Here is a 25,140-nt window from a genome sequence, read left to right as displayed (position 1 = left end):
ATAAGGAGGGAGAAAACCCATGCAGATCACGCTTAAAATGTTCAGCAGCAGCCTTCTGTCTTGAAGCGTTTTGCACCAACAGCTCTAATTGCCTTGCTCATTTATTACTGTTATTAGCTTATAATAATAATCGATTACTTAGAACTGCAGAGCATCTGTTAGCTGGATAAGATGTTCCAATTAATTACCACATTTGACTGTCTCGGCAGGTTTTAGGTCAGGAACCCACTGTGGATGCAGTATGTCCTCATAGTATGGCAGAGAGTGATACAGCCAAATTGCAACCACAGTAGTGCTGGAGTGGAACATAAGTTCTTTTCTGCTCTCAGCATCTCTGCTTTGCAATTGTCCCAGAACCAGGCTGATCTTTGCCTGCCATCTTGTGGGCAGGAGAAATCCTGACAGCAGCATGTGAAGGCAGCTCCAGAAAATGTCCCATCATTTTAAAGTTACAAATCTTCGTTTTGGCAATTTCCCATCCTCCACAATTTATGGCAGCTGTGCAGATTCAGCAGGCAGCTTGTCATGTGCTGCTTTATCTTATTTTCCAAATAACTCTATATATGGGGATGAAATTTTAGTCTGAAATTTACTCTGAACATGTTTATTGTGTCTCAACTCTCTCTTCTATCAGAATTTCATTATCTCTTTATCCGTTTAACCAGAAGCAATTAAAATGAAATTTTAGGTCAGAAAACAGCAATGCCAGCAGCAAACATTGTTGACTGGACCACAGCTAGTGGAGCAGGTGAATATATAATCTCCTTTCAGCAGCATTCCATGCAAACAGTGATTGTCTAATTGTCACCTAAAATTAGAGATGAGAAGTCCATGAGTCCATCCTCCCATTCACTTGGAAGGCTCAGAGACTTGGGACTGATGCTGGAAGAGGACTGAATAGTGTGAGCCCATGCTGAAGGAAGACTCCTGTGCACCTGGGGTGGTTAAAGATCTTGACCTTCCCAGGATGATCTCCTTCATGCTGGAACCTGAGCATTACCACTGCAACAATCTTTATGATGTCAAACCAATGCTAAGGACCTAGCACTGCCAGGGAATGAAATCCTACCTGGAGCTGTGTTTCTGGTTTTTACCCTCAGAGGGATATATTTCATATGGGTAGGATTCAGGCATAGCTATTGCATCTCAGTATTTCAAGGCAATAGGAGCTGCAGATTCCTGTAGGAAATCAGGCCTTGGGTCTCAAGTGCCTAGAAGATAGCTCCATTGTCTCTCGGGATAAATGGTATAAATCCCATTTGGGGTAAGTTCAGCTGCAGTGCATATGCTGGGGTGCACTGTATGGGCATTGCTCTTCTGGGCACACGGATGTGCAGTAAGTGCTTCTTCCCTTCAGGTGCAACACAGATGATTTGTCACTGGGGAAGAGAAGAACCTTTGTCTTTGTAGTCCGTTGTCCTGTACCTGTCCCTGTTGTGCTGTTAGTAGAGATATTTGTATGTTTTTAACACTTTGAAAGACTTGTGTCTTCTTTCTCATCCAGAACATCGAAGCCGGGGTGATAACAGAGAGCAAAAAGTCCAAGGCCCCATTGCTGTGGTGGCTCCCCCCTTTCCTCCCTTCCCTGCAATCCGCAGCCAAAAGAGGCACGCGATAAAGGACCGGCATTTGCTACCAGTAAGTCTTTCACTACAGCTACCACATACAAATACATTTTTAGCATGGTGGGACCCAGGTGTGGCAGTGCTTCATGAGTGTCCCCTCCCCAGGCTGATGCAGTACAACAGAGCTGACCTTAAAGACTGTCAGCAGCATAATGCGGGTCTCAGCTTCCAACAGCCAGCCCCAGGTGGCTGTTTTCAATCAGAAACCTCTTCTTTTTCACCCGTGGCCAGCACAGATATGCTCTCATTCACACACTCCCCCCACAAGTCCTCCACATTCACCATTCAGGCTGTAGAGGCAGCACTTTGAGGACCTTCCCATAATTTCAGAAAGTGCTGTAATTTCAACCTTGGCATTTGCATTGCCAGGAGCAAAGAGTTCAAGGGCTTTGAGTGCCAGCTTGAGGCTTTTGTGTGTGCAGGAGGCTCAGGAGCATGACCCCAGCTACAAGAAGCTACACTTTTCATAGTCCTGTTTGGCAATGTTTGTCTCCATGCAGTTTTTTAGATGTTTCATGTCTCACACATGTCCTTGCGACCAGCCAAGCAGGAACTCCAGCTGAAGGTCTGGCCCAGCTGTGTATCTGTGCTGACTTGCCACTGCAGCATTGATTTGAAATCAAGTTAGTGTTGACAATATGGTATTTAACATTGTTAAAGGAAACATGCTAGATTGACAACTTTAACTCTGATTAGGTCCATAATTCCCACTAGCTTCAACTGGACTTGGGTATTTCTGTGGCTCTGGGTGTTTTACTTACAGAAGAGTCATAGTAGCTAATTTTTCCCTGTACTAAGAGGCACTGCATTATTTAGAAGGTGTAGGTCAGACCTGGACTTGGCTTTTAAGTGAAGCGTTTGTCTAATGCCAGCCCTCAGTCAGGTGGTAACAGATCTGTTCTGCATCTCCCAGGTGAGGGACACTGGCATCTCAAGAGATGCTACACCTGTGAGTGCATTATACATTCAGTGATGATTCAGTCACCACACTGAATCATCACTTACTTACCTTAAAAATCCAAGTGCATTCATCCTAATCCATTGTCTTAACCATATTTAAATACTATAATGCTAAAGCACTCAGAGTGTAAAAGACTCAATGTAAACAAGTCACACCTGCCCAGGGACAAAACATCAGCCAATCAGTCCATAGCAAAAGTTTTGTTTCTCATTTAAAAAGCATGAAATTCATAATAACATTTGACTGTTCTGGCTTTTTGGCTGCTTATCTAATTAATTTTGAGGACAGCATCGTCATCACTGCAGGCTTTAAACAGGTTAAATTTGCAAGCCTTATGATTCAACTTAAAGGAGATATCCTGATATTAAAGGACAGCACAGAAAAGAGTTTGAAGACAGAAAGAAGAAACAGAATTACCTGTTTCTTCTTTAGAAGTCATCATCAAAGCTAGTGCTGTGGTAGGGTCACTGAAAGGTAAAGGCAAGGTGATGCCATGTTAAGGATCAGAACTAGTTACAGATGATAGTTTGGACAGGCTGTTGAAGATAAAGCTCTCCTAGTATCAGATGGGGAACAAGGCATCTCTTCTGAAATTGCATACACAGTGCTTAAAGGCCTGAATCTTTGCTGTGTTTGGAAAACAACCAGTGCATTTTATACATTACTTCCATCTGTGGAACACAAAATAATAACAAATAGTAAGCAACTGTCTCAGTCCTGTATTAGTTGACAAAATTAAGTCATGCTGAATGCAGATGTCTTGGCTATATCTGAAAGTCCACCTTTTTCTTTTCAAGAAGGAAAACATTAAAATTTGTGCCCACCCGTATCAGACCTCCTTTTGGAAGCTGACTGGGTTCAGTGTTCCCCTAAGGAGAAGCCAACAAGAGCTGTTGGAGGGCTGTAGTTCTGTTGATTTCAAGGCATCTAGGAATGTTCTGCTTTGGAAATTGCAAATACACTGCACCCAAAGTACTTCAAAGTGCCTTGATCCATTTCTGAGAAAACCCCTTGTAAATGGGGCAACTTAAAAATTAAAAGAGAATAAGGAAAGATGAAGCTGCACATGAATGTTCTGTCTGGCAGAGGTTAATCAGAGATTGTTACAAGACACTGCAACAGTGAATAGCTAATTGATATTGTGCCAGCCTTCATGATATAATGATAACATTACAAGAAAAAGTCGAGAATGCTGTAATTGGCTAACTTGCTCTTTTTGGCATAAGCTTTTTTTTGACCAACATCTGCAAAAGTTTATCTGCTTCAGGGACTGCCAGTAACGTTTGGTATCTGATTCCAGTTGATGGTATCATCTAGTCATCAAGGAACTAAAGATTCTAAGTCCACAACAATTTTTATTCATGGCACAGCAGTATGGTGTGTATTCCACTCTTCTGATGCATTGGGAAGGTGCTGAATGGGGCAATACTACACAACCAAAAGAGCCCCTTTTTGTGTTTCTTTTAAATTAGGACAGGGATCAACAAGAAGCTGGGAAATTTTTGAAAGTTACAAGGTCTGACTTTTCCAAACTGGCTATCTAAGTTAAATGCATGTATTAAGGTACTCAAATAAGAAACTTGATTTTGAGGAATGTTCAAATTACCACTGTGAGACCTGTGGGAATTTCCACTACTGAAAGTTACTGAGAAAACAGGTCACTTAAATCTGAGTCAAGGCTCCCTGTGTATGTACCTTTTGGCTGCTGCTACCAATTAGGTGGCTATGAGCTCTTCCAAAGATCTTGCATATTGTATACTAAAACTAGAGAAAATCAATCACAACAGATGAAGATTCACTTTAATCACAACTCTTTACAGGAGAAAGATGCCAAAGTCCCACAAATTCCAAGAAAGGACAAATGAATTCAAGTTCAAAGCAAGTAATGCTAATACAAGTGGGTCTGGAAAGACGTTTTGGACTGTTCCATCACAAGATCATTTTGTTGTGGAGAAACAGTTGAGAACTAGAAATGGAATAGGTTCTTTCATGTCTACTCTTGTTACAGGAAATGCCCTGATTTGGCTGATAAAATGTCCAGTTAGCCCAAAGGCCAGAAGGGAATCCTTCAGAACAGAGTATCAAAACAGGACATGGTTTATGCTGTTTATTGTCCCATGATTTATCCTTCCACTTTCGTACAGAAACTGGTTACAGAGTTCCTGGGCCAGAGATCAAACACAGAATTATAGCCACCAAAGAACCTCTCTGAGTTGACTGTGAGACTTGTTTAATCCAATTTTTTAGCAAATTTATACCTTCAGACTCAAGAGCATCCTGTGACAATGACTTTAAAAATCTGTATGAAAATGTAGCTTTTGTTTGTTTCAAACCCAATATCTCATAATTTCATCATACCCCTTCTGCTTCTCAGACTGAGAAACAGTAAGCAGTACTTTCTCATTCCTTTCTCCATGCTCCTCATGGTTTTGCAGACATGACTTCACCTAACTTTCCTATCCATTACAGTCATTCATTTTTAAAACTGAAAAATTGGCATACTTAGTCTCTCTCTACACTAAAGAAATATACAACCGAACACATTTAAAAGTATCATTCTTTAAGGCATTTTTGCCAATGAAGAAGAAGAAAAACCCAAACCAAACTGAAAATAATCTGAGGAGAGTATGAGAAAGTTATGGACTTGCTAAAATGAGAAAAATATTTCTTACACATGTTCCCATGACAACCCTGCCTGTAGCACTGCTGAGGCCAGTCACTGAATGTGAAGATGCTGTGTCATTCCAACTGCATTTCAGACTTCTCTTTAATTTTCTCTGCAATTTTTCTTTCTTGGGTTTCCCCAAGTCCAGCCAGCAAGGCTCTGAAATTTCTGTATTCCAGTTCAGAATGTTAAGGGACCACACTTTCTCAATCCCCACGTGGCACAGCTATTATAATAAAACCAAGGAGATGGAGCAAGGAATTCAGTATTTGGAAATCTACACTCACAATTGCACAAATTTCAGTGTCAGTTTATTCATAATTAAAATCTGAGCAGGAATCTAAGGGACAAGAAGCAGGAGGGTTTTTTTCCAGACAGGGTTTTTCTGTCCCTGATGCCTCAGCTAGAGCAAATGTGAAGGGAAAATGATGCATTGGGTAATTTTATTCCATCTCTTTGCCATTTCAAAAATATTCCCTGTGGTCTGCTTTAGGATGCTTTGTACAGCAAAGAGAAGGAAGTACAAGTGAATAGCCTAACTTTCACAGAGTTTTCTACTGAAGCCAGGTAAAACCTCGGTAAGAAACAACTGAGTTAAAGGACAGGCATGAGTTGGGCTCTGCGCTTTCTGTGTGCAAATCCTGCCTGAAGCTGTTAGAAATAAAACCTACCTGATTTAATTCATCAGACTGAACTTGTATAGCACCATTTGTGCAATGAGCCTAATAACTACTACCCTGTATTGTGGGATGTTTATTTTGTACCTTTGTCTGCTGAAATGCCATGTGTGGTATGACTTCTGTCATGAAACATGTCTTAGTTTTGTCTTTACCTTGTCAAAACACCAGAGCCACACATTAATTGTTAAAGGATTGTCAGTGCTTTAGCTGATCGCATTTGTGATGCTCCAAAAGAAAAGAAAACACCCACAAGCAGATAAAATAAAAACTTGAGGAGAATGAAACACACAGAAATATAAACATTGGGAGCAGGCAGGTGAGCAGGGTTGTGATTTGCAGCAAAAATAGCACTGCCAGAAATATTCCCATTATTTTCTCTTCAGCATCAGTTGACTGTATAAGAAAGCTGCTGTATCGTTATGAATTTCTAATTAAGTAGTCATCTGTGCTCTGAAAATACTGGAAAGCTGGTAGCCTTTTATTAGTATTTCTTCTCCTTTCTCTAGACCCTCTGGTTTTCCTGTCAGGTAAATAAATACCATTTTCCTTAACTCCTGTGAGTTAAGGAAGCAGCAGGCTCTCCATTTCACATGCAGAGAGAGGAATACACAGAGGTTTCAACCAGAGCCCCAGGAGTCAGTCCTGTACTCACATGAATGTGGGATTGAACACTAGTTCACACTTACTCTGCATGTTGCCTTTTCAGTGCATGAATGACTGTTCTTAAATGAGATGTCAGGATGTACTGTACACCTCATTTCTGTGCTTTCACAGGGTGAAAGCAAATTGTATGTATGTTCTGTTTGCTGGAGACAACAGAATATATAATGCTTGCAGATGCTGAAGCAACATGCTGATGCTCTGCTTGGGTGAATACCACCCACTATATTCATAAGGTTATCCTGGGAGGGAAACTTCCTCCACCTACTGCAGCAGAAGCCTGGAATTAGAAATAATATTGATCCCTAATGCTTTTTGTTAGCTGCAGCTTTGAGGCAGCAGGAGTCAGAAATAATCCTCTGGAGAATAGCACTGTGCAGCAGCCACCTCCTGCCCTCACCAAGGCTGTGCCAGGCCTGGGCTGCTGGGGTCTGTGACTCTGACACCTGAATAAGCCCTTGTGAGATAATGCCTTGCCTGCCTGATCAAACACAGCTGAGGGGGAAGGAATCAGCACAGCCATGTCTAAATTCAACAAACATGTTGAGGATCAATGCTCTTGATGAGGCTTTAGCATTCTCAATCTTTAATTAACTGAGTAAATATTGGTTTTTTACTCTTGGGTTTATGTTTTTCCTGTCACCATTGCACTGTGTTCCATAGGCCCTGTGCACTAACTTTGAAATCCCAGAATCTCCTGTAAGGCAATCTCTATAGGTAAGGCAGACTAGGTCCATGATATAACACAAATTATGCTTCTTGAACCAGTCTTTCCTGTATATTGAAAATGATGAACAACAGTCATGTCTCAGAGCTTGGGGGATGGAAAAGAGAAGAGGGGCAGAAGTGGCATTTTTGTCCTGTTATTGACCCATTCATTTCCTTCTCCAGATCCCAGCTCTGGGACAATAAACGGGGCAGACTCATAACTTGCCAGGCTGGCAAGTTTGTCGACTGCTGATTTGCTTCTTTGTCACTGTCCTGATGATATTTTAAGGTTTTAATTAATTAATATGGTTAATGATGAGTCCTGACTTACATATGTGCTAGTAATGCTCTTCCTAAAATCAGGGTGTGAGTGTTCCGGGGTGCTTCATCTCAGCCCAAGTTAAGTGCTGAAGGAAGGAGAGCTGGATTGCTCCTCAGCAGGGCCACTATCTCTTTCTGTATAGGAGAAGCTCTGTTAACTAGCCAGACTTGGACATCTCACTGTTTTGTTGTAGCACACAGAAACCAAAGACTTTCACACTGAAGTGACACAGAGCACTGAGAAATCAGGTCACGTGCATATGCAACAAGATTTTTACTGCAAGGCAGTTTCACGAGCACAATAGCACCTCTGCAAGTGAGGTTGATGGGATAGCTCAGGAAATAAAAATGCTCACATATGTCAGTGACAAATCCCTATTCAAGCAATTATGCACCAGTTTAGTTTCAAGCAATCTTAGCCCATTAAAGAAAAATGCACACTTAAAGTATTCTGGCTTTGTATTTAACAGAATGATTATCACTGTTTCTGTTTGCCAAGCACACCCACACAAAAGAAATTCACTTTTAAAACTGCCTAACTTCAGATTTGCCCATTAGAATAGAACAGCCTTGGGTTTGTAATAATAATTTCTTGCTTAATTACGTGTTTACTCAGGACATTTAGCAATATTCTGGTTTTCTGAGCGAATGAGAACTTCTGAAAAGCAGCAGCTCGCTCCCTCCCCCAGCATGGAGGTGTTGAAATGCTGAGGCTGCTGCTCTGTGCCATCATGCCTCAGCTGCCCCTGCTAGAAGCTCAGGGCAGAAGGTCCCTCCTGTACTCTTCTCTTTGTGCACTGACAATCACAGGCCATGGGATATTGCAAAGATTTTCATATCCTGAACTCTTGTCACCTCAGCTGCATTAGTCTCCCTGTGTCCTGACCCTCCCCAGAGATCCTCTAGCCCCTTCCATGAGGAAGTTGAATTTCAAGCATCCTGGTAGCTGCAGTCAGTCTGCTTAGAGCAGGTGACTGGAAACTTGGTCAGAGGACCATCCTGGGGTATCTGAGGAGTAAGTAGACTGAAATTGTTGATGTATTTAGTATCTCCACAGCCTTTGCTGCATGAACAGAGGTGCTGTCCTGAGATAAGGACTTTTCCCAGCTTGGGAGAACTGGTTTTCCACTGGCCTGGGCAGAAACTAAGCAGCTAGAAATGTTCACTAGGAACAGCTCTCTTTTGATTTCACCCTCTCTGGTTTCCTGTAAGCCTTATGGACAGCTCATCTGGAGGCTTCCCATGAAGGAACACAGGTTCCTGTTTCAGAAACCAGGGAAAAGCAGGAGATACTGCATATCTAGGAAGAGAGTAGGACAAGATGCAGGATTAGGCCTTTTGAGATTCATTACAACTTTTTGTCTTGAGAGGAGACCATATAATGCAAAGTCTTTCAAAGTGAGGTTTGTTCATCCCTCACAGTAGTGTTGACAATGATTGATAATGACTGGGAGGAAAAACATTTGTAGAATTATCTGGCATTATTAGTCCAACTAATGCATGGAGAAATAATAACCCCTACCAAGAAACATGTGCTAGAGATTTCAAGAGTTGTCAACGTACCTGCTTTCTTTATATCTTTTTTTGGTTTCCTATTTCAAAAGAAGTTAGTTGTCCTTCACTCCCTGATTTTGAAAATTGGACATTGCCACAAACAATCCAGAGTTTCTGACAGAAGAGGATTTTGGAGGTGTAGGGATTCACCAAGACCTAGGACATTGTGGCCATTACTATTTGTCCTTTCAAGTGTTACAAAAAGTGACAAAAAGCCAATTGGTTATTGTGACCCTGCCACAATGATTGCAAACTTAGAGAAATACTGGTATCATCACAAACACATAGCAATCAATGTAATTGATAAATTACCATCAGCATCATTTTTTATATCCATTTGCTTAAAACTGAAGAAAAAATTGAAAAAAAAATCCCTTACATTATGTAATAATTTACATTTATAATGTAATTGGATATGTATCTTGCACTGCTTCAGCTCCAGGCAGGACACAATTTGAGTTACCCAATCAATACAAGGCATTCTTGGGACAATTCAAGCATGTCTGTACAGGGAGGCTGAACCAATTTCACTGCAGTTTTGTCTAATTCAAGTAAGCAAAACCAGTACAGACTTCACAGGGATCCAAACTAATCTGTTTTGGGGAATAAACCCATCAATAGGAAACAGGGTGAAAATCTCTGCTCGTTTTGGCTCTGATGCTAATTTATTGAGACAAAAATTATGTGCTTTTACAATAATTGTTTTGTGTATGTTTTTAATTTTAATTTTTTTTCGCATTTCACATTTATAGTTTAACAGCACCCGTTCGCCCTCCCCAATTGAGTGTTGCCACATGACCCCCTGGAGTAGAAAGGTACTGGAAAAACAAGCAATCCTCAATTAACAGCCCTGTCTCACTCTTCTCCCTTCCAGATCCTAACCCTTCCTCTTGCTTTGCTTTTCACTTGCTAACTTTACTGCGCTAAAAGAAGCCATTTCTGTTTTTCTCATGTCAGTAAGACACAATAATAACTCTTTTCCCCCCCTTCTTTCATTCTTCACACCTTGGATAGGTTTCAGGAGCTCAAGGCCACAAAGCTGCCTCCCCCTATCACCTCCTTTAAAAAGCCTGAACTCGGACAGACTCAATAGCATTAGCAATTCCATTTAATTCTCTTGCCATGTTTTGCAACTGCCCCTTTTTTTTTCCTAAATGGTAGGAAATGGTTTGGACAATACCACACCAACAGCAGGTGTTTATTCTCCGGCCATTTGGTGATGCCACTGCTTGAAGAGCAGGAGATCTGGCAGCCAGGGCCACTCTGCCTGCTTTGTCCAGCACTTCTTTGTCATCCAGGGAAGGATGAATTCGGCAACAAATGCAGCGTGTGTGTGTGTGTGTGTGTGTGTGTGTGTGTGTGTGTGTCCCTTGCGTGTGTGCAAGGGTGGGTGTTTTGCATGCATGCATCAAACTTAGGGCGGGGGGGGGAGTTACCTAGGAAACAAAGTCTTTTGTGCTTGAAGTTTATATGAGCTATTCACGTCTGCCGGGAATCGGCACAAAAGCTGCAGGCAGAAAGAAGGCTGCAATGTTTGACTGAAATCCTACGTGGGAAAAGAGGGTTTTCTGCGGGCGGGAGAAGAGGAAACCTGTGTTGTCTTGGGTCTGGGGGTGCTGCAGGAGGTGACACTGACGAGGTAAGTAAGTGCCCTCCGACAGTTTAAATAGTAGCTGCAGAGTTAAGGTCTTTAATGCTTTTGGGGCTGGGACGTAAATGTTGTTTGGCAAGCCTGAGATGGTTAATTCCCTCAGGATTTGTGAGGAGCCTGGGCAGAGAAATGGCATAAGTACAATGGCAGAAAGGGCATGATCCTGCGGTGTTCAACACCCACCTGCTCAATGCTCTGCCATGGCAATGTAGAGCAACATTTTATTTTTGCCCTGTTTGCTACCGAAACTAAAACTGGCAAATAAAGTGTAAACAGCAGGCATGAAGGAGGGAAGGCTGGTAGTTAAGCAGCTGGGAATTCAAGACTGAAGAGAAAGCCTGTCTGAAAGGGACTGCACTTCATTTTTAAAAAATGAGAGGCAGACAGATGTCCTGAGCTGGCCAAACAGTTGTCACAGCTTACAGAAGAATGTATTAATGGAAGAAGGGAGGGAAATTAGGCAGAAGAAGGTAAAGGTAAGTTTCTCCCCTCTGTCCCTTCCAAACAAAACAGAAACTTTTTTTTTTTTTTGCAAACAAAGAGACGCCCCCAACCCAAGTTGGCAGCCAGCACCACATGAAAACCCACTTGCTTTATTTCTCTCTGCAAGACAGGATATTGGGGAATTTGTTGTTTCTTCCAAAAGAAAAAACTATCTGTGTTTCTTTCATGCTGCTTTTCTTTCTTTTGTTTCTTCACCTTCAGCATCTAGTACTTCTTGTAGTGTGCTATAAAAATATGCATGGTTTCTAAACAATCTTTTGAATTTCTTCTGGTGGTGGATACTCTTTTCTTTGGTTGTTATCCCCCTGTCCCAGCACTGTCAACACCTGCCACTTCCTACCATGGCTGTTGGGTGGCTCTACTATGGTCTGCTCTTGGTCTGTGTTTGTACAAATTAAATGCAAATGGTTATTCTAAAATATGGATGGGTCTTCTTTAAAACTTTGGACCTTCTGATGCTTGAATGAATGGTTATATGAGGCCAGTTGCAGTTGCAAATGAGAACCCACATGTCTAATGCTTGTGGGAACAGAGGACACGCTTGCCATGGCAATGCACAAATGCAGGATGTGCCCCTTCTGACAGAGGAGATGGCCTGTAAATGTCACTGTAAATGTGCTGAGTTCCAGTATGCTGGGGTGTTTTTCTCCTATTAGCAGGATGTTAAGTTTCCATTGGAGAATAGCTGATGTCGTGTGACTTAGAACGATTCCTTCCTGCATCCCTGTAATTGATTTCTGATTTGTGTGTCTGCTTTGTTTCAAAATTAGCCTTGTGTGCCTGAGTGGGAGACACTGATTTTGAATGTATTCATTTGCAGTCCCATCCACCAGAGGACGAAGATACAGATGTCATGTTAGGGCAGAGGCCGAAAAATCCAATACATAATATCCCTTCTACACTGGATAAACAAACCAATTGGAGTAAAGCACTACCTCTCCCAACTCCAGAGGAGAAAATGAAACAAGATGCCCAAGTGATTTCTTCTTGCATTATCCCCATCAATGTCACTGGTACAAATCTCTTCTATTTATTTTTGTATTTAATGCATGGTTCAAGGGAGGTCAAGTACTTGTTTTGTTTAATTTATTTCAAGTCATGGGATTGTGCAGTCTTGGGGCAAAGATCCTAGCTTAAAGATTTAGTTTCTGAAAGACACTGGGCTAAATTCATCCCTGATGCGTGACTGCTGGAGTCACTGAAGCTGCATCTAGGATTAATTTGGCCCATACTTTTGGTCGTGTTATATGGTTTAACATAACCCTAGTTCCCTGTAAAAACAATGTACTTTTGTTGTGTATATAACCTACAATCTGTATGAACAAAGACCTCAAATAACTTTTTGAATGTAGCTGACTGAAATAATGCAGAAAGCCACCAAAATTAATCATATGATTATCATGTGTAGCAGAAGAGAATCTAATAGAGAATGTAGGCTACTATTTGCAGTGCTTTAAACATGCAAGGCATGAATGTGTAGCATGCAAACCATCGCTCTGAGATCTCTTTACATGCAGCTATGCTGAAGGTATAGTAATGGCATTTTCTTTCATTTCTATAACATTTGGATATATTTGACTAGATTTATCTGAAAGAGATCTTGTTTATAGAAGCAGCAAGTATATCACTTATTAAATGTGATAGATGACTTATTTCCAGAAACAAAAATCAGGCTGTTTTTCTCTTTTTCTCTTTCTTTCCTTCCAGAGGGCTATGGTAAACATAAAGTTGATCTGAATTTTCGTCAATAATATTTTCAAGTACCAAGTTTTGATTAATGTAAAAGCATAAAGTGGGCTAACTTTCAGGGTTATAGACTTCAAAGTAAACAATCACGAAAAAATCAGGGGGCTTTCAGTTAACCTTCATTCTCCAGAGAAAATATCTGTATTTAATTCTATTTTCCCAGTAACTGGGGGGTTGGGGTAAGGTAACAACCCCTCATGTCCATTGTTCTTCCCCATGTCTATCAGTGGTGCACAAACCTTCCTGCAAGAAGGATGTAGGAATCACCATGGTGCTGGAGAGAGTTGTATGCCCGCAGTGCAGCTTCAGCTCACAACCAAGGCTTTTGGGCTTACAGCATCATGGTCACAAGTCCCCATCTGCCCCAGTTCAGCTGCATGAATCCTCCCAGTGACAGCAACACAGTCCCAGTAGTCCCAGTTCACCTCCGTCCTGGCAGAGGAGGTGACACTGCACAGTGCCACCAGCTCTGCCTCCCTGTGGAGGTGGCAGCCAGGAGTGGGTGTCCCTTTCTCCAGGACAGTGCTCTGGCCACAGGAGGACAGGCAGCTGGGTGGCAGGACTGCCTGCATGCACCCTGCTGGGCTGCAGGTCATGAGCCAGCCAAGGTCATAGTTGGGCACTGCCTCTGGAAATCCCCACAGAAAGTCATAGATAATGTGCCATATTTCCACGAGACAAAGCTGGTGTTAAATGATACTTCTTCTAGTTTCAATATAGGACCCTAACCAGTGCAGGGTTTCCAAGAGGGCTATTGTCACCTAGTGCAGCCAGAGGACAGTTAGGTCTGGGACCAATGTTAACTTTTCCAGTAATAGCCCTTTTTGCCTAGACTCCACCTGCCATACATTGGAACCAAATTTCCACTGATCAGTTTTACAGATCAAGAATGGTATGTAATCTTCTGGATGTTTATGTGTATCATTCTCATTACCACTAATGGGAATAATTTGTATGCATCACGGGGAAGAAATACCCTCTTCCACTTTCCTCTCGGAGATGACCCCGGTGCATCTGGCACACAGAGCATGTTCAGCTAACTCACAGTTGCTGGAAAACCAGCAATGATGCTGATTGATTTTTTTGTTTCAAAGAGTTTGCTTTTAGTTCTCTGTTTTTGTTTTTTAAGCTTCTCCCAACCCTGAGAAATGTTCACTTTTTTGAAAATGATTGTTGTTGGAGTTTACGGCACTTTTGTTCCATATTAAAGAAAGTTCTTCCTCTGCTTATTCCAGGGGCATTGGTGGTTACAGGACATCTGTCTGAAGCCTCTATTTCACTGTAGTAGATTTCAAGAAGAACTTTTACAAGAAAGTTACTTTTTAATGTTTTACATTGTTATGTAATGTAATATGTATGTGTATGTCTGTGTATAATTATGTTTTCTATAATTATACGCTATTAAAATAGAGCTTCTTATCAGGATTTCTTTTTCCTTTTGTTTGCTTTAGTTTGTTCGTTTTTCTTAAGATTACAAACCACTGTACCAGCAATCCTTATGTTAGTGTTTTTATGGACCTGGCACATTTTTTCCAACCTGTCCCATGTCAACTTTAGAGAGCAGGAGTGAGCATACAGTTGTGCAAAAAGCCAGCACAGATGGGCACTGGCCTTCTGGTCAGCTTCCTTTTAACTTTTTTTTGACTACACAACATAAAATCAAACTGAAAGATACCTCCCTTTGCTAATGCCATGGAAATATATAGCAAACAATGAATTCTCACCTTTTCTGTATGAAGGTGGTCATAAACAAATGTACTAAGAACTTGTGCTTCTAAATCTAAACTCAGGATCTTGATTGTGTGACCTGAGCAGACTCCCACCGTGTGCTGCACAGATGGGAAAATCAGGCCACTTCCTGATGTATGCAAGTAAACAGCAGCTCCCCGTTAATGTCACTTTCAGTCACATGTCATTGTCACAGAGAATGCTCTCTAAACTTGCATGGTGACTTAGCCCCATTTTAGCTGTGTCCTTCCTTTTTGAAATGTTAGCTCCCTTGGCATATTGGTCTCCAAAGAAGCACCCAACTACTGCAATATGGCATTAGAACCTTAAAATGTTTTCTTACACTTATTTGCTTAAAATAAGTCAGGCTACAGGTGAACAGATAATGCTTTCCAGTTAAGTTACTGTCATTGTCCCTATGACAGATGGATAAATAGCTATAAGATGCCCTACCAAGAGCTCTCTGTTTGCTTTCCTGATTTTCTTTCCTTTTTCTGTTCTTTTTCTTTTCATGCCTTCTGTTATTTTTGGCAGACCAGGCTGCTGAGGGGGAGCTGGAATTAGACGTAAAACTGTGATATACTGTGATATAATTTACATAAGAGCTACATAAGGGCTCCCTTATGTTTATTCACAGGCTTAATCCAAGCTCACATACCTCCACTGTGTTCCAGCCATGAAAATTTGTTTACTATTTCTAAAGGCTAATGAGACCTATTTATGGGTTGCAGGAGTTGGTTTTGACAGAGAGGCTAGTATACGCTGCTCTCTTGTTCATTCACAATCTGTACTACAGCGGAGACGAAAGTTGAGGAGGAGGAAAACCATCTCTGGCATCCCCAGAAGAGTGCAACAAGAAATAGGTGTAGTATAAATACAAATCTTCCATAGCTAGCTTTCTAACCAACTTAAATTGCAGGAATATGAGCTGGTAGTTAGTCTTCCAAAGAAACAAAACCTTGAAAGTGTAAATGCTTGTAGAGTTTAGGAATGACGTGTTTTGTTCTTTTGATTTACTACAGTAAGAAAAGCTATATTACTCCATATGGCCTTGAAGGACTGGGCCTTACTGAGTAATATAGATGTACATGTTCAGCTCTTATTGTGTAAATGTTAATCAGTTCTTTTTTTCTTTTTCATTTTATTTCTGTTATGAACCCATAGTTATGTGCATAAAAAGTAACTAGATTAAGTGAAAGTTTTTTCTTGCATCAGGGGAGTTTAAGGTAAAGCACTGACAGATGTTACCCCACAAAGTGATGATAAGTTGTCAGAACAGCTGGATAACTTAGATGAGTGGTTGAATATCCACCATAGACAGAGCTGCTGGTACTCTATGGGAGTTTTGCTAAACCCCTTCTTTTTATTTATCACACTCCTCAATTCCTTCCTATTATTCTTTATCATCAAGAATATTTGTCTTAAATCTAGCAAATTACCTCACTTTCTGTCGGGGTAAATTAGGAACAACTCTGCTGGGGGCAAATTCGGTGTGAAATTCTTATTAACTCAGAACAAAACTAACAGAATTACTATTTCTTAATGTTCATCTGCACCTGAAGATGGCTCTGGTGTTTCAGTCGGTTGCCATGAAACTTGATTGGAAACAGAAGAAATGTGTTTATCATAGGGAATAAGTAATCAGAGATCCTATGAAAGAAAAATCCTTTTGTCTTGCAAATATTCTTGATGTAAAGAAGGAGATAATAGAAATTCTTAACAGAGAGGTAGGAGAAACAGAATTATTTTTAGAAGCTTATAGAGTGTTTTATCCAGCAGCCACTCCCAAAAACTTTAAGTAGCTGAAACAGAGTCATAAAAACTGAAAACTTAGTATTTTTCTTAATATTTAGCAGAGCAAGCTCAGCTTCACATTGAGAATGCATTGCAGAAGTCATGTTGTAGGACTAGAATTTCCCTACCTCACCGGCAGGAGATCTGCCTTATAAATTCTCTATACAAAACTTAAATTTGGTCCAATGCTCAGAAAGATTAAAAAATAAAGAATATTGCAGGTAATATCTTCTTGGGTTGCTCTGCGGGTTGTCTCATGCCAGGAAATGTGGAGCTATCTCCCACTCACCCAGCTTTCCATGTGTCCTAGATTCAGACGAGTCGCCAGTGGCGAGAGAGCGCAATGTGATTGTGCACACAAACCCAGAATTCTCTGGCTCCAGCAACAGGAGGTTGGGGACCCGGGATTCGGAGTGCCAGACGGAAGAAATCCTGATTGCTGCTCCCTCCCGGCGACGGATCCGTGCCCAGCGGGGGCAGAGCGTTGTTGCCTCCCTCTCCCACTCCACTGGCAACATCCTGGTGCTGGCGGACAACGGGGATGCGGTCTTTGCTGCTGCTGTGAGCAACCGCATCCGCTCGCGGAGCCTTCCCCGCGAGGGCGCCCGGGCCAGCGAGGGCCATCAGGATGCCACCACCAAGAGTGCAGGGTACGAAGCAGAGCACTTCCTAGCTGGTCAGGAGAGGATCCCGAAAAAGGGGAAGGAGATCTTGAGCAAGCAGGGTTCACAGGAGTGCCAGCCTATTGGTTTAACGTGTCCTCAGCACCTGCATAGCCCCGAGCACAGCATCAGCGAGAGGGGGAGATCGCGGCTGTCAAGGATGGTCGATTCAGGCAGCTGTGAAATTTCATCCAACTCAGACACCTTCGGGAGCCCAATTCACTCCATCTCCACAGCAGGAGTCCTGCTCAGTAGCCATATGGACCAGAAAGATGACCACCAGTCCTCCAGTGGCAACTGGAGCGGGAGCAGCTCCACGTGTCCCTCCCAGACATCTGAAACCATTCCTCCTGCTGCCTCTCCTCCACTAACAGGCTCTTCACACTGTGACTCCGAGCTGTCACTCAATACCGCTCCCAATGCCAACGAGGACTCCAATGTCTTCATCACAGAGCAGTTTGGTGACCATGCAGACAAGGTCAGGGGCCACAGGGCAAGCTCCTTCACATCCACTGTGGCAGATTTACTGGATGACCCCAACAACAGCAACACGAGCGACAGTGAATGGAACTACCTGCATCATCACCATGACGCCTCCTGTCGCCAGGATTTCAGCCCTGAGCGCCCAAAGGCAGACAGCCTGGGATGTCCCAGCTTTACCAGCATGGCCACCTATGACAGCTTCCTTGAAAAGACTCCCTCTGACAAGGCAGACACTAGCTCCCACTTTTCTGTGGATACTGAAGGATACTATACCTCCATGCACTTTGATTGCGGTCTGAAGGGTAATAAAAGCTATATTTGCAACTATGCAGCCCCAGGCTCCGAGAGTGGCCAGACCGGGAGCATGGCTACCAGCCTAGCCGACTGTGCCTGGCAGGAGTGCGTGGGCCACAGGAGGCAGGCACGGCAGTGCATCTCACTGAAGAAACCAAAGGCAAAGCCAGCCCCACCAAAACGCAGCTCATCTTTGAGGAAATCAGAGGGCAGCACCGACCTTCCTGACAAGAAAGAACCAAAGATCGGTGGTGGGCAGCATGTTTCTCACACTGCCAGGGAGATGAAGCTGCCCCTTGAGTTTTCAAACACACCTTCCCGAGTGGAAGGCCCCAACCTGCCAGCCAAACAGGAGCTTCCCTGGCCAAACCAGGATGATGGCGGGTTAAAGGACACTCCATTTGACACCGCCAGTATCCCCTCCTTTAAAGATGAAGGTGCTGAACAACCTCACTATGCAGACCTCTGGCTTCTGAACGACTTGAAATCTAGCGATCCTTACAGGTCCTTGTCCAATTCAAGCACTGCTACGGGTACTACAGTCATAGAGTGCATCAAGTCACCAGAGAGCTCTGAATCCCAGACGTCTCAGTCTGGGTCACGAGCTACAACCCCATCCCTCCCCTCTGTTGATAATGAGTTTAAGCTGGCCTCCCCGGAGAAGTTGGCAGGGTTAGCCTCACCCTCCAGTGGGTACTCCAGCCAGTCAGAGACACCCACCTCTTCTTTTCCGACAGCTTTCTTTTCAGGGCCATTGTCTCCAGGGGGGAGCAAGAGGAAGCCGAAAGTTCCAGAGAGGAAGTCATCGCTGCAGCAGCCACTTTCAAAAGATGGCACCGCCTCAGTGAGCAAAGACCTCGAACTTCCGATTATACCTCCTACTCACCTCGACCTAAGTGCTCTTCACAATGTCTTGAGCAAGCCCTTCGCTCACAGGCACCAGCTGCATACCTTCAGCCACAGCAAGCAGAGCGCAGTCGGGGAAGCCCTGCAGCCCGGCCCTCCCTCTGCCCTCGCCATCACACCCTCCGTTCTCAAGTCAGTCCACCTCCGGGCAGTCAACAAGCCTGAAGGAGTGAAACATAAAGGCAGTACCCCAGACCTGCTCTGCATACAGGAGACCACCTTGATGGCAACTGAGGTCTCTCCAGGCAAAATGAGGCCACTCTTAGCTAAGAAACCAGTATCACGCCAGTACTCTACAGATGAGGCCGTAATGCTGTACATTGACACTTCCCCAGCAGAAGCAGGCCCTGGAAAGCCACCTTTAGAGAAAAGCTCCTCTTTTGGTGGGCAGAATAGCTGTGAGAGAGAAGCTGTAACTTCAGCAAGTGTGGGTTTGGTTGAAATCAAGCCTGGGAAGGACCAAACACACCTGGCTGCTGAACACTTACCAGAAAGCTCTCTGAATCAGACAGCTGCCATCCCCATGGATGGCTTTCAGAAGGGCTCAGCTGTCCCCACAAGTGATGATGAAATAAAGAAACCTGTTCAGGGAGCAGAAACAGTGGAGGATCTTCAGCAGGAAGTGCAGGCTCAGCAAGAGCTCTCCACAGGCAGCGAGGAGAAGGTGGAAGCTGGGCCCGTGGATGAAAGCCCAGCTCAGGCTGAGGGACCGGCCATCACCTATCAATTTAAGCACGAACCCGATGTAAGCCACCATGTGCCTGGGAGTATCAGCTACGAAGCAGAGATGACAGCAGTAGATTCACTCAGTGAAGAGGGTTACAAGCAGGAAAATGATATCACATCAGGTATCCCAACCAAAAGTGCCTCTGATGACAGCAGGGCAGACGAGACGGTGGGCAGCACAGACGAGCCTTCACTGAAAGGTCAGTTGAGAATTCTTTCTGTGTCATACCCAATCAGGAGGTTTTGGGCAGGATGATAGTGGAGTCAAAGCAGAGTGGCACATCAGCTTCCCTCTGTGGGTTTAAGCATGGACCCCCCCCATGTCTGTTAGCTGGCCAGCTAGCCAGCTCACAGCTATTTACACTTTTCCAAAGTATTCAGACTGTGTTTGTGATATTTATTTCCTCCGTGCATTTCAGCTGAAAAGATAAATGGGAGGAGCATTGGCCCTGGGTACAGAAGAGTTTGATTTTCACAGCTATGCTGTAAATGAGAGAGCCTGTGTTCAGTGCTCCTTTCAAGGGCTCCAATATGGAACAGACACGACTTTTAGATTAGAGGGAAAAGGCTGTATTGGTGGTATTGCCCACTCAGCTGTGAGCAGAGCTGGTGCCTCCAACTGGCAGTGCTGTTGCAAAGTGCAGTGGAGTCTGATTGATAACGTGGCTTCTCTCCTTTTTAAGAGTCTTCTCCAAGCGATGAGTCCATCATGTCTCCACTGAGCGAGGAGTCACAGGCTGACACTGAGGATGTCTTTGTGTCTCCAAACAAACCTCGCACTACTGAGGATCTGTTTGCAGTCATTCACAGGTGACCTAACCTTGTGGCAGTGGGAAATGGTAACATACATCCCTGCACAGTTGTCCTCTAACAACAACTGCAGGATAGTTATTCTATGTTTAAATCTTGTCCTCAAACTACGTTCTTCAGTTAAGTCAGTTTCATTTTCTAAAAGGCAACTTTCAAATGTGTTTTATTATGGCCTGGAGTACAGTCTGAGTATCTTCATGGCATGTGTGGGATGCTTTACAGATAAAAACATCAGGCTGTTCTCTCCAACCAACATACATGTCTTCAAAGAAAACACACTGCAGTGGTTCCTGTCTTCTGCCTACCAGTCCACCAGCTCTAGTCTGGTGAATGAATTGTTGCAGAGAGAAGGGTATGAAAAGGCATCTCTTCAATTTTAGAGTATTTTGTATTCAGCTGAAATTTGGGATCACAACTGAAATTGAAGTTTTCTGATACTGAACAGATTATGCTGCATAATATAATTACCTAAGTTCCTGTATTTATTGTTGTCTTTACAAAGAGCTGGTTGTGTATACACTGTCTGGGAAGAGCTGGGTAATGTTGAGAGGGACTCTGCAGCTCAGTGCCATGAGACACTGATAGCTTCCAATATTTTGCAGAGGGATTGAGAGAACTCTGGCTAATATGAAAATGAAAGCATCTGTAAAACTTCAGAAGAGCACTAACATTATACTACAAAAATAATGTATGAAAGTGTTCTCCTTTATGTTTTTACAGATCAAAAAGGAAAGTTCTTGGGAGAAAGGATTCTGGAGACCTTTCTGTAAGAAATAGATTGAGAGCTTCATCTGGGACCAGCAGCCAGCCTCCCACCAGCAGCACACTGCCTACCAGCAACATGCCACCAGCCAGCAACGTGGGCACTCCCATTAGCAGTCAGAGGTCCCCTGGGCTCATATACAGGAATGCCAAAAAGTCCAACACATCCAATGAGGAGTTTAAGCTACTGCTCCTCAAAAAGGGCAGCCGATCTGATTCCAGCTACAGGATGTCTGCCACAGAAATTCTGAAAAGTCCTATTTTGCCGAAGTCTCCTGGAGAGCTGACAGCAGACGCCCTTCAAAGCACGGAGGAGTCTCCTCCCACAACGAGCCCTGATGCATTATCGCCGCTCTCCCCCTGCTCCCCCAGGGTCAACATGGAAGGATTCTCCTCCAAGAACTTCCCCATGTCGGCGTCCTCGCGGGTGGGACGGTCGCGGGCGCCGCCGGCAGCCAGCAGCAGCCGGTACAGTGTGCGCTGCAGGCTGTACAACACGCCCATGCAGGCCATCTCCGAGGGGGAGACCGAGAACTCGGATGGCAGCCCCCACGACGACCGGTCTTCTCAAAGCTCTACATAGGCTGTGGGGCTGCCAGGACCCGGCTGCCAACACCACTCAAGCTCTTAAGGATGTCAACGTAAGAGGCCAATGCTGTAGCAATCAAAAAAACAAAGAAACAAAAAGAAGAAAAAGAGAACAATCACAGGGCAATATCAATGCTTTGATGTGTTTGCATTTGGAAGACACTGGGGAAACAAAAGGACTACAGCTGTAGCTATTTATTACACTACATTTTCTAAAAGGATGAAGATATGCTATGCCTGTTCTGTTTTCTTTTGGCTTCATTTGGTTTATGCCACTCTCATTTCCACTGTCACTGTAGATTTCAAGGCTATTCACTTTCCATAGAGTTAAAGGTGACTTTGGGTGGGTTTTTTTCCCAGGAGCTGCCCATCTAGAAACAAATCCCTCACTGTAGTGCTTCCCTAGGGAGAAAACAAAAAAAACTAAGAAAATGCTCTTGAGAATTGGTATTTTTCTACACTAAAATGAGCTGAAACAAACTTTAGAAAAAATTAACAAAACATATGTAAATATCATATTTTTGATAAAAATTTGTAAATAGGATTATCAAAAAGTGGACGTGGCAAACGATTTACTGCATAACAACTTTGTTTATAGAAGACAAATTAATTCAATTGTAATAACTGTATTCTGTGAATACCATTTTCATATCAAACATGAAACATGGCCACCAATAACCACTTTCAGTGTGACAGGCCTGAAGGATGGCATTGAGCAGTGGAAAGCAGGAATTTTCCAACTTAGTTAAGGAAATGGAAAGGCTAACTATGAGGGGATTCAAGAAACCATTTGTCTTTCTAAGGCAGCTCCAAAGAAGCTAACTGGAAAGCACAGCTAGGAGGGTTACCATGAGCATCAGTGGGGAAGATGAGTGTGATTCTGACAGAATAAACCTGGTCTGATGCTAAGCCTCAAAGGGTCCCACCCCACAGCCTCCCCTGGGCCTTTATTCTTGCAGGGATTGCTTCAGAGAGGATTGATGTGAGAGGAAACAGTACTTAACTTTCATATTTCTATTAGGCTATTGGGATACATAATACAATCATAACCTGGTACCTATAATCTTTAAACACGATTAGTTTCTGGTTCGTAAAAGAAACAAATAAATTATAAGCATGCAAGAAGCGCTTTCGATTTACCAGTAAATATCTGCAACGAGTTTTCAGTGAAGCTTTCTCTTTGTGCTGATGAGATTCATGCTACCTAAATATTTACAAAAATGACACTGTGAAAACGTAGCTGGGAAATAGGTATGTGTATGCATTATTTATATTCATTGCTGAGCTGAGAAGGGGAAAGCTCCAGTTCATTGTGCCAGCCACGTACAGTAGGGATCTTGTCTGGATTTACCAGAAACACAGAACAGGGTGAGGGACTGGGTTGGGGTGGGAAAGGAGACAAATCAAAGTAGCTGCTTTGATACAAATGAAGGCAGGGAGATAAAAGCTGAATTACTTGAAGTTACTTGACTATTCTCATCTTAAAACCACAAGAATCCATGAGTTGCTTTAAACTTTTAATTTTTATAAAACAGAATAAAATCAACAGGCCTGATTCTCCTTCGGGCCATCACAATTTCCACTGATGTAGCCCCATCTGTGCTACTTGCAGGACAGGGCCCTCTTTATCCAAAACTCATGCAGTTGGCAATGGTTGCTGTAGTATATGGTTAGGAAAAGAGGAGAGGTTAGTGCAGAGAAAATAGTGAAGGAGGAATGGAGTATGCAGTAGGACAGCTCAAGTAGGATGGCAGAAAGAGCATTCTTTGGTATAAAGGAATTGGCTAAAATAAAAGCTGGCTTTAAGCAGAAGTAAAGGAATGGAGGCAGGATGTGTGAATTCAGTCTTTGGTTTGTATTTTTTTCTTTTAATCAGGTAATGCATAAAGAGAGAGTTATTAAAAGAAGGTAGATCATGTTTTAAAGAGGAAGGTTCTATCTAAAACTGTTACAATTTCAAGGAGTCAAAGCAAATCAGAACAGTTTATCATATCCAAAATAAGACCCACATCTGATTTTGTCCCTGATTTTGTCTAGTGATTACCACAAGACGTGTATTATTCAGTTTCCTACTGTCCTCCTGTGTAGCCTGGTTGCACTCAGTTGATGTGGCAGAGTCACTGTGCATCTGATAGGTGTGTTGGGATGAGGGATGATCCATCAGTTGAAGGGCTGCAAAATCGTCTAAAATAGTTTTTAAAAAGTAATGGGAGAAAGGGTTTGGAAACAAAAGGCTAATCACATTAGCAGCTTAGGTAGGAAAATAAGTCTGAACACAAGTGAAGTGAATGAATGAGAATGTTTTAGAATGAAATGTTTAGCATATAACAAACCACCTTCTGGAGAATATGACAAAAGCTAGTTTAGATAATGGGCAGAAAGTCTTTAGTTTGTCATCTTCAGTCATTTTCCACAAAAATTTTACCAGGAGCACTTTTACAAAATATTTAATAGTCCTGAGTTAAACAGTCATTTGAAACACTAAAGAGAATATAGCTGAATTGACTTTGATGATACCATTGTTTATTACCAATCAATAACTTCATAGACACCCTAAATAAATATGTATACACTAGGGGTTTTTTTTACCAGAATAATGAGGCAATAATTCACATACAGAACAAAAACAAAACAATCCCATTGGAGTACAGTCTCCTTTTGCTTAATTTTCTAATTTACATTTAGCAGATTGAAACCCAAACAGAGAGATTCTAAATTCTCTGTGAACAAAAGAGTTGAGAATAAACGTGGGAGTCAGAGGAGAATGAATGGCAGGGAGACCTGCAGCATTCCAAGTGTGCCATTAAGGCACCAGAGGAGAGGCCATAGAGCGAAGGGAACATCACTCACCTCTTGAGACAGGGTACAGTATGTGCATCAGGTAACTGCTGAACCGTCATTTCAACCTACTGTTCTGTTGCTTGCACTGATATTACGAGAATTATTTCTTAAGTTATACAGCTGTGTCTGAAAAATAATATTTTCCCCTTTTCTTCTTTGTTTTTTTCTTTTTTTTTTGCCTTTCTGTTTTTGTTGTTGTGGCAGCATAGAGGTCAAGGGATAGTAGTAGCAAATAAAGCATATGTTTGCTTTTGCCAAAGGTCAGTGATGAGTGCATTTGCTGCAATGGTGGCAGATAGAGAAATACTGTAGGTTATGACTTAAAGAATTTTAAAAAATTTAAGAAGGTTACAGTGTAACTATTTTGGTACTAGCACCAGTTCATGCTGGCAGAAAAGACAATGGTTTATGGACTTGCATCCATTTTGTATTTTTGTAATATTTGTAAATACAAACTTTTTAAATTGTTGC

The 25,140-nt window shown here is 42.7% G+C and overlaps 1 protein-coding gene across 5 annotated transcripts in view; it reads left to right on the top strand.

Moving 5' to 3' along the window:
- NHS (NHS actin remodeling regulator) overlaps positions 1-23,831 on the top strand; it is a 243,644-nt gene extending 219,813 nt beyond the window's left edge. For 2 of the 5 annotated variants that reach the window (XM_039714305.1, XM_039714310.1), the window contains exons 3-9: positions 1,505-1,638; positions 9,927-9,989; positions 12,150-12,342; positions 15,535-15,666; positions 16,908-19,868; positions 20,352-20,478; positions 21,199-23,831. In XM_039714305.1, the coding sequence (XP_039570239.1) occupies positions 1,505-1,638; positions 9,927-9,989; positions 12,150-12,342; positions 15,535-15,666; positions 16,908-19,868; positions 20,352-20,478; positions 21,199-21,823 (4,235 nt within the window). In that variant the 3' untranslated portion in view covers positions 21,824-23,831. Of the gene's footprint in view, positions 1-1,504; positions 1,639-9,926; positions 9,990-10,630; positions 10,814-12,149; positions 12,343-15,534; positions 15,667-16,907; positions 19,869-20,351; positions 20,479-21,198 lie in introns of those variants that run through there. The other 3 variants (XM_039714308.1, XM_039714309.1, XM_039714311.1) reach the window with 3 other exon arrangements.
- Positions 23,832-25,140: the final 1,309 nt, after the last annotated feature.

Source organism: Passer montanus, unplaced genomic scaffold (genome assembly GCF_014805655.1).
Source record: "Passer montanus isolate IOZ18808 unplaced genomic scaffold, ASM1480565v1 scaffold3, whole genome shotgun sequence".
In the NCBI taxonomy this organism is placed as follows: domain Eukaryota; kingdom Metazoa; phylum Chordata; class Aves; order Passeriformes; family Passeridae; genus Passer; species Passer montanus.
Note: the sequence above shows the minus strand (reverse complement) of the source record. Positions and strands in the feature narration are given on the sequence as shown.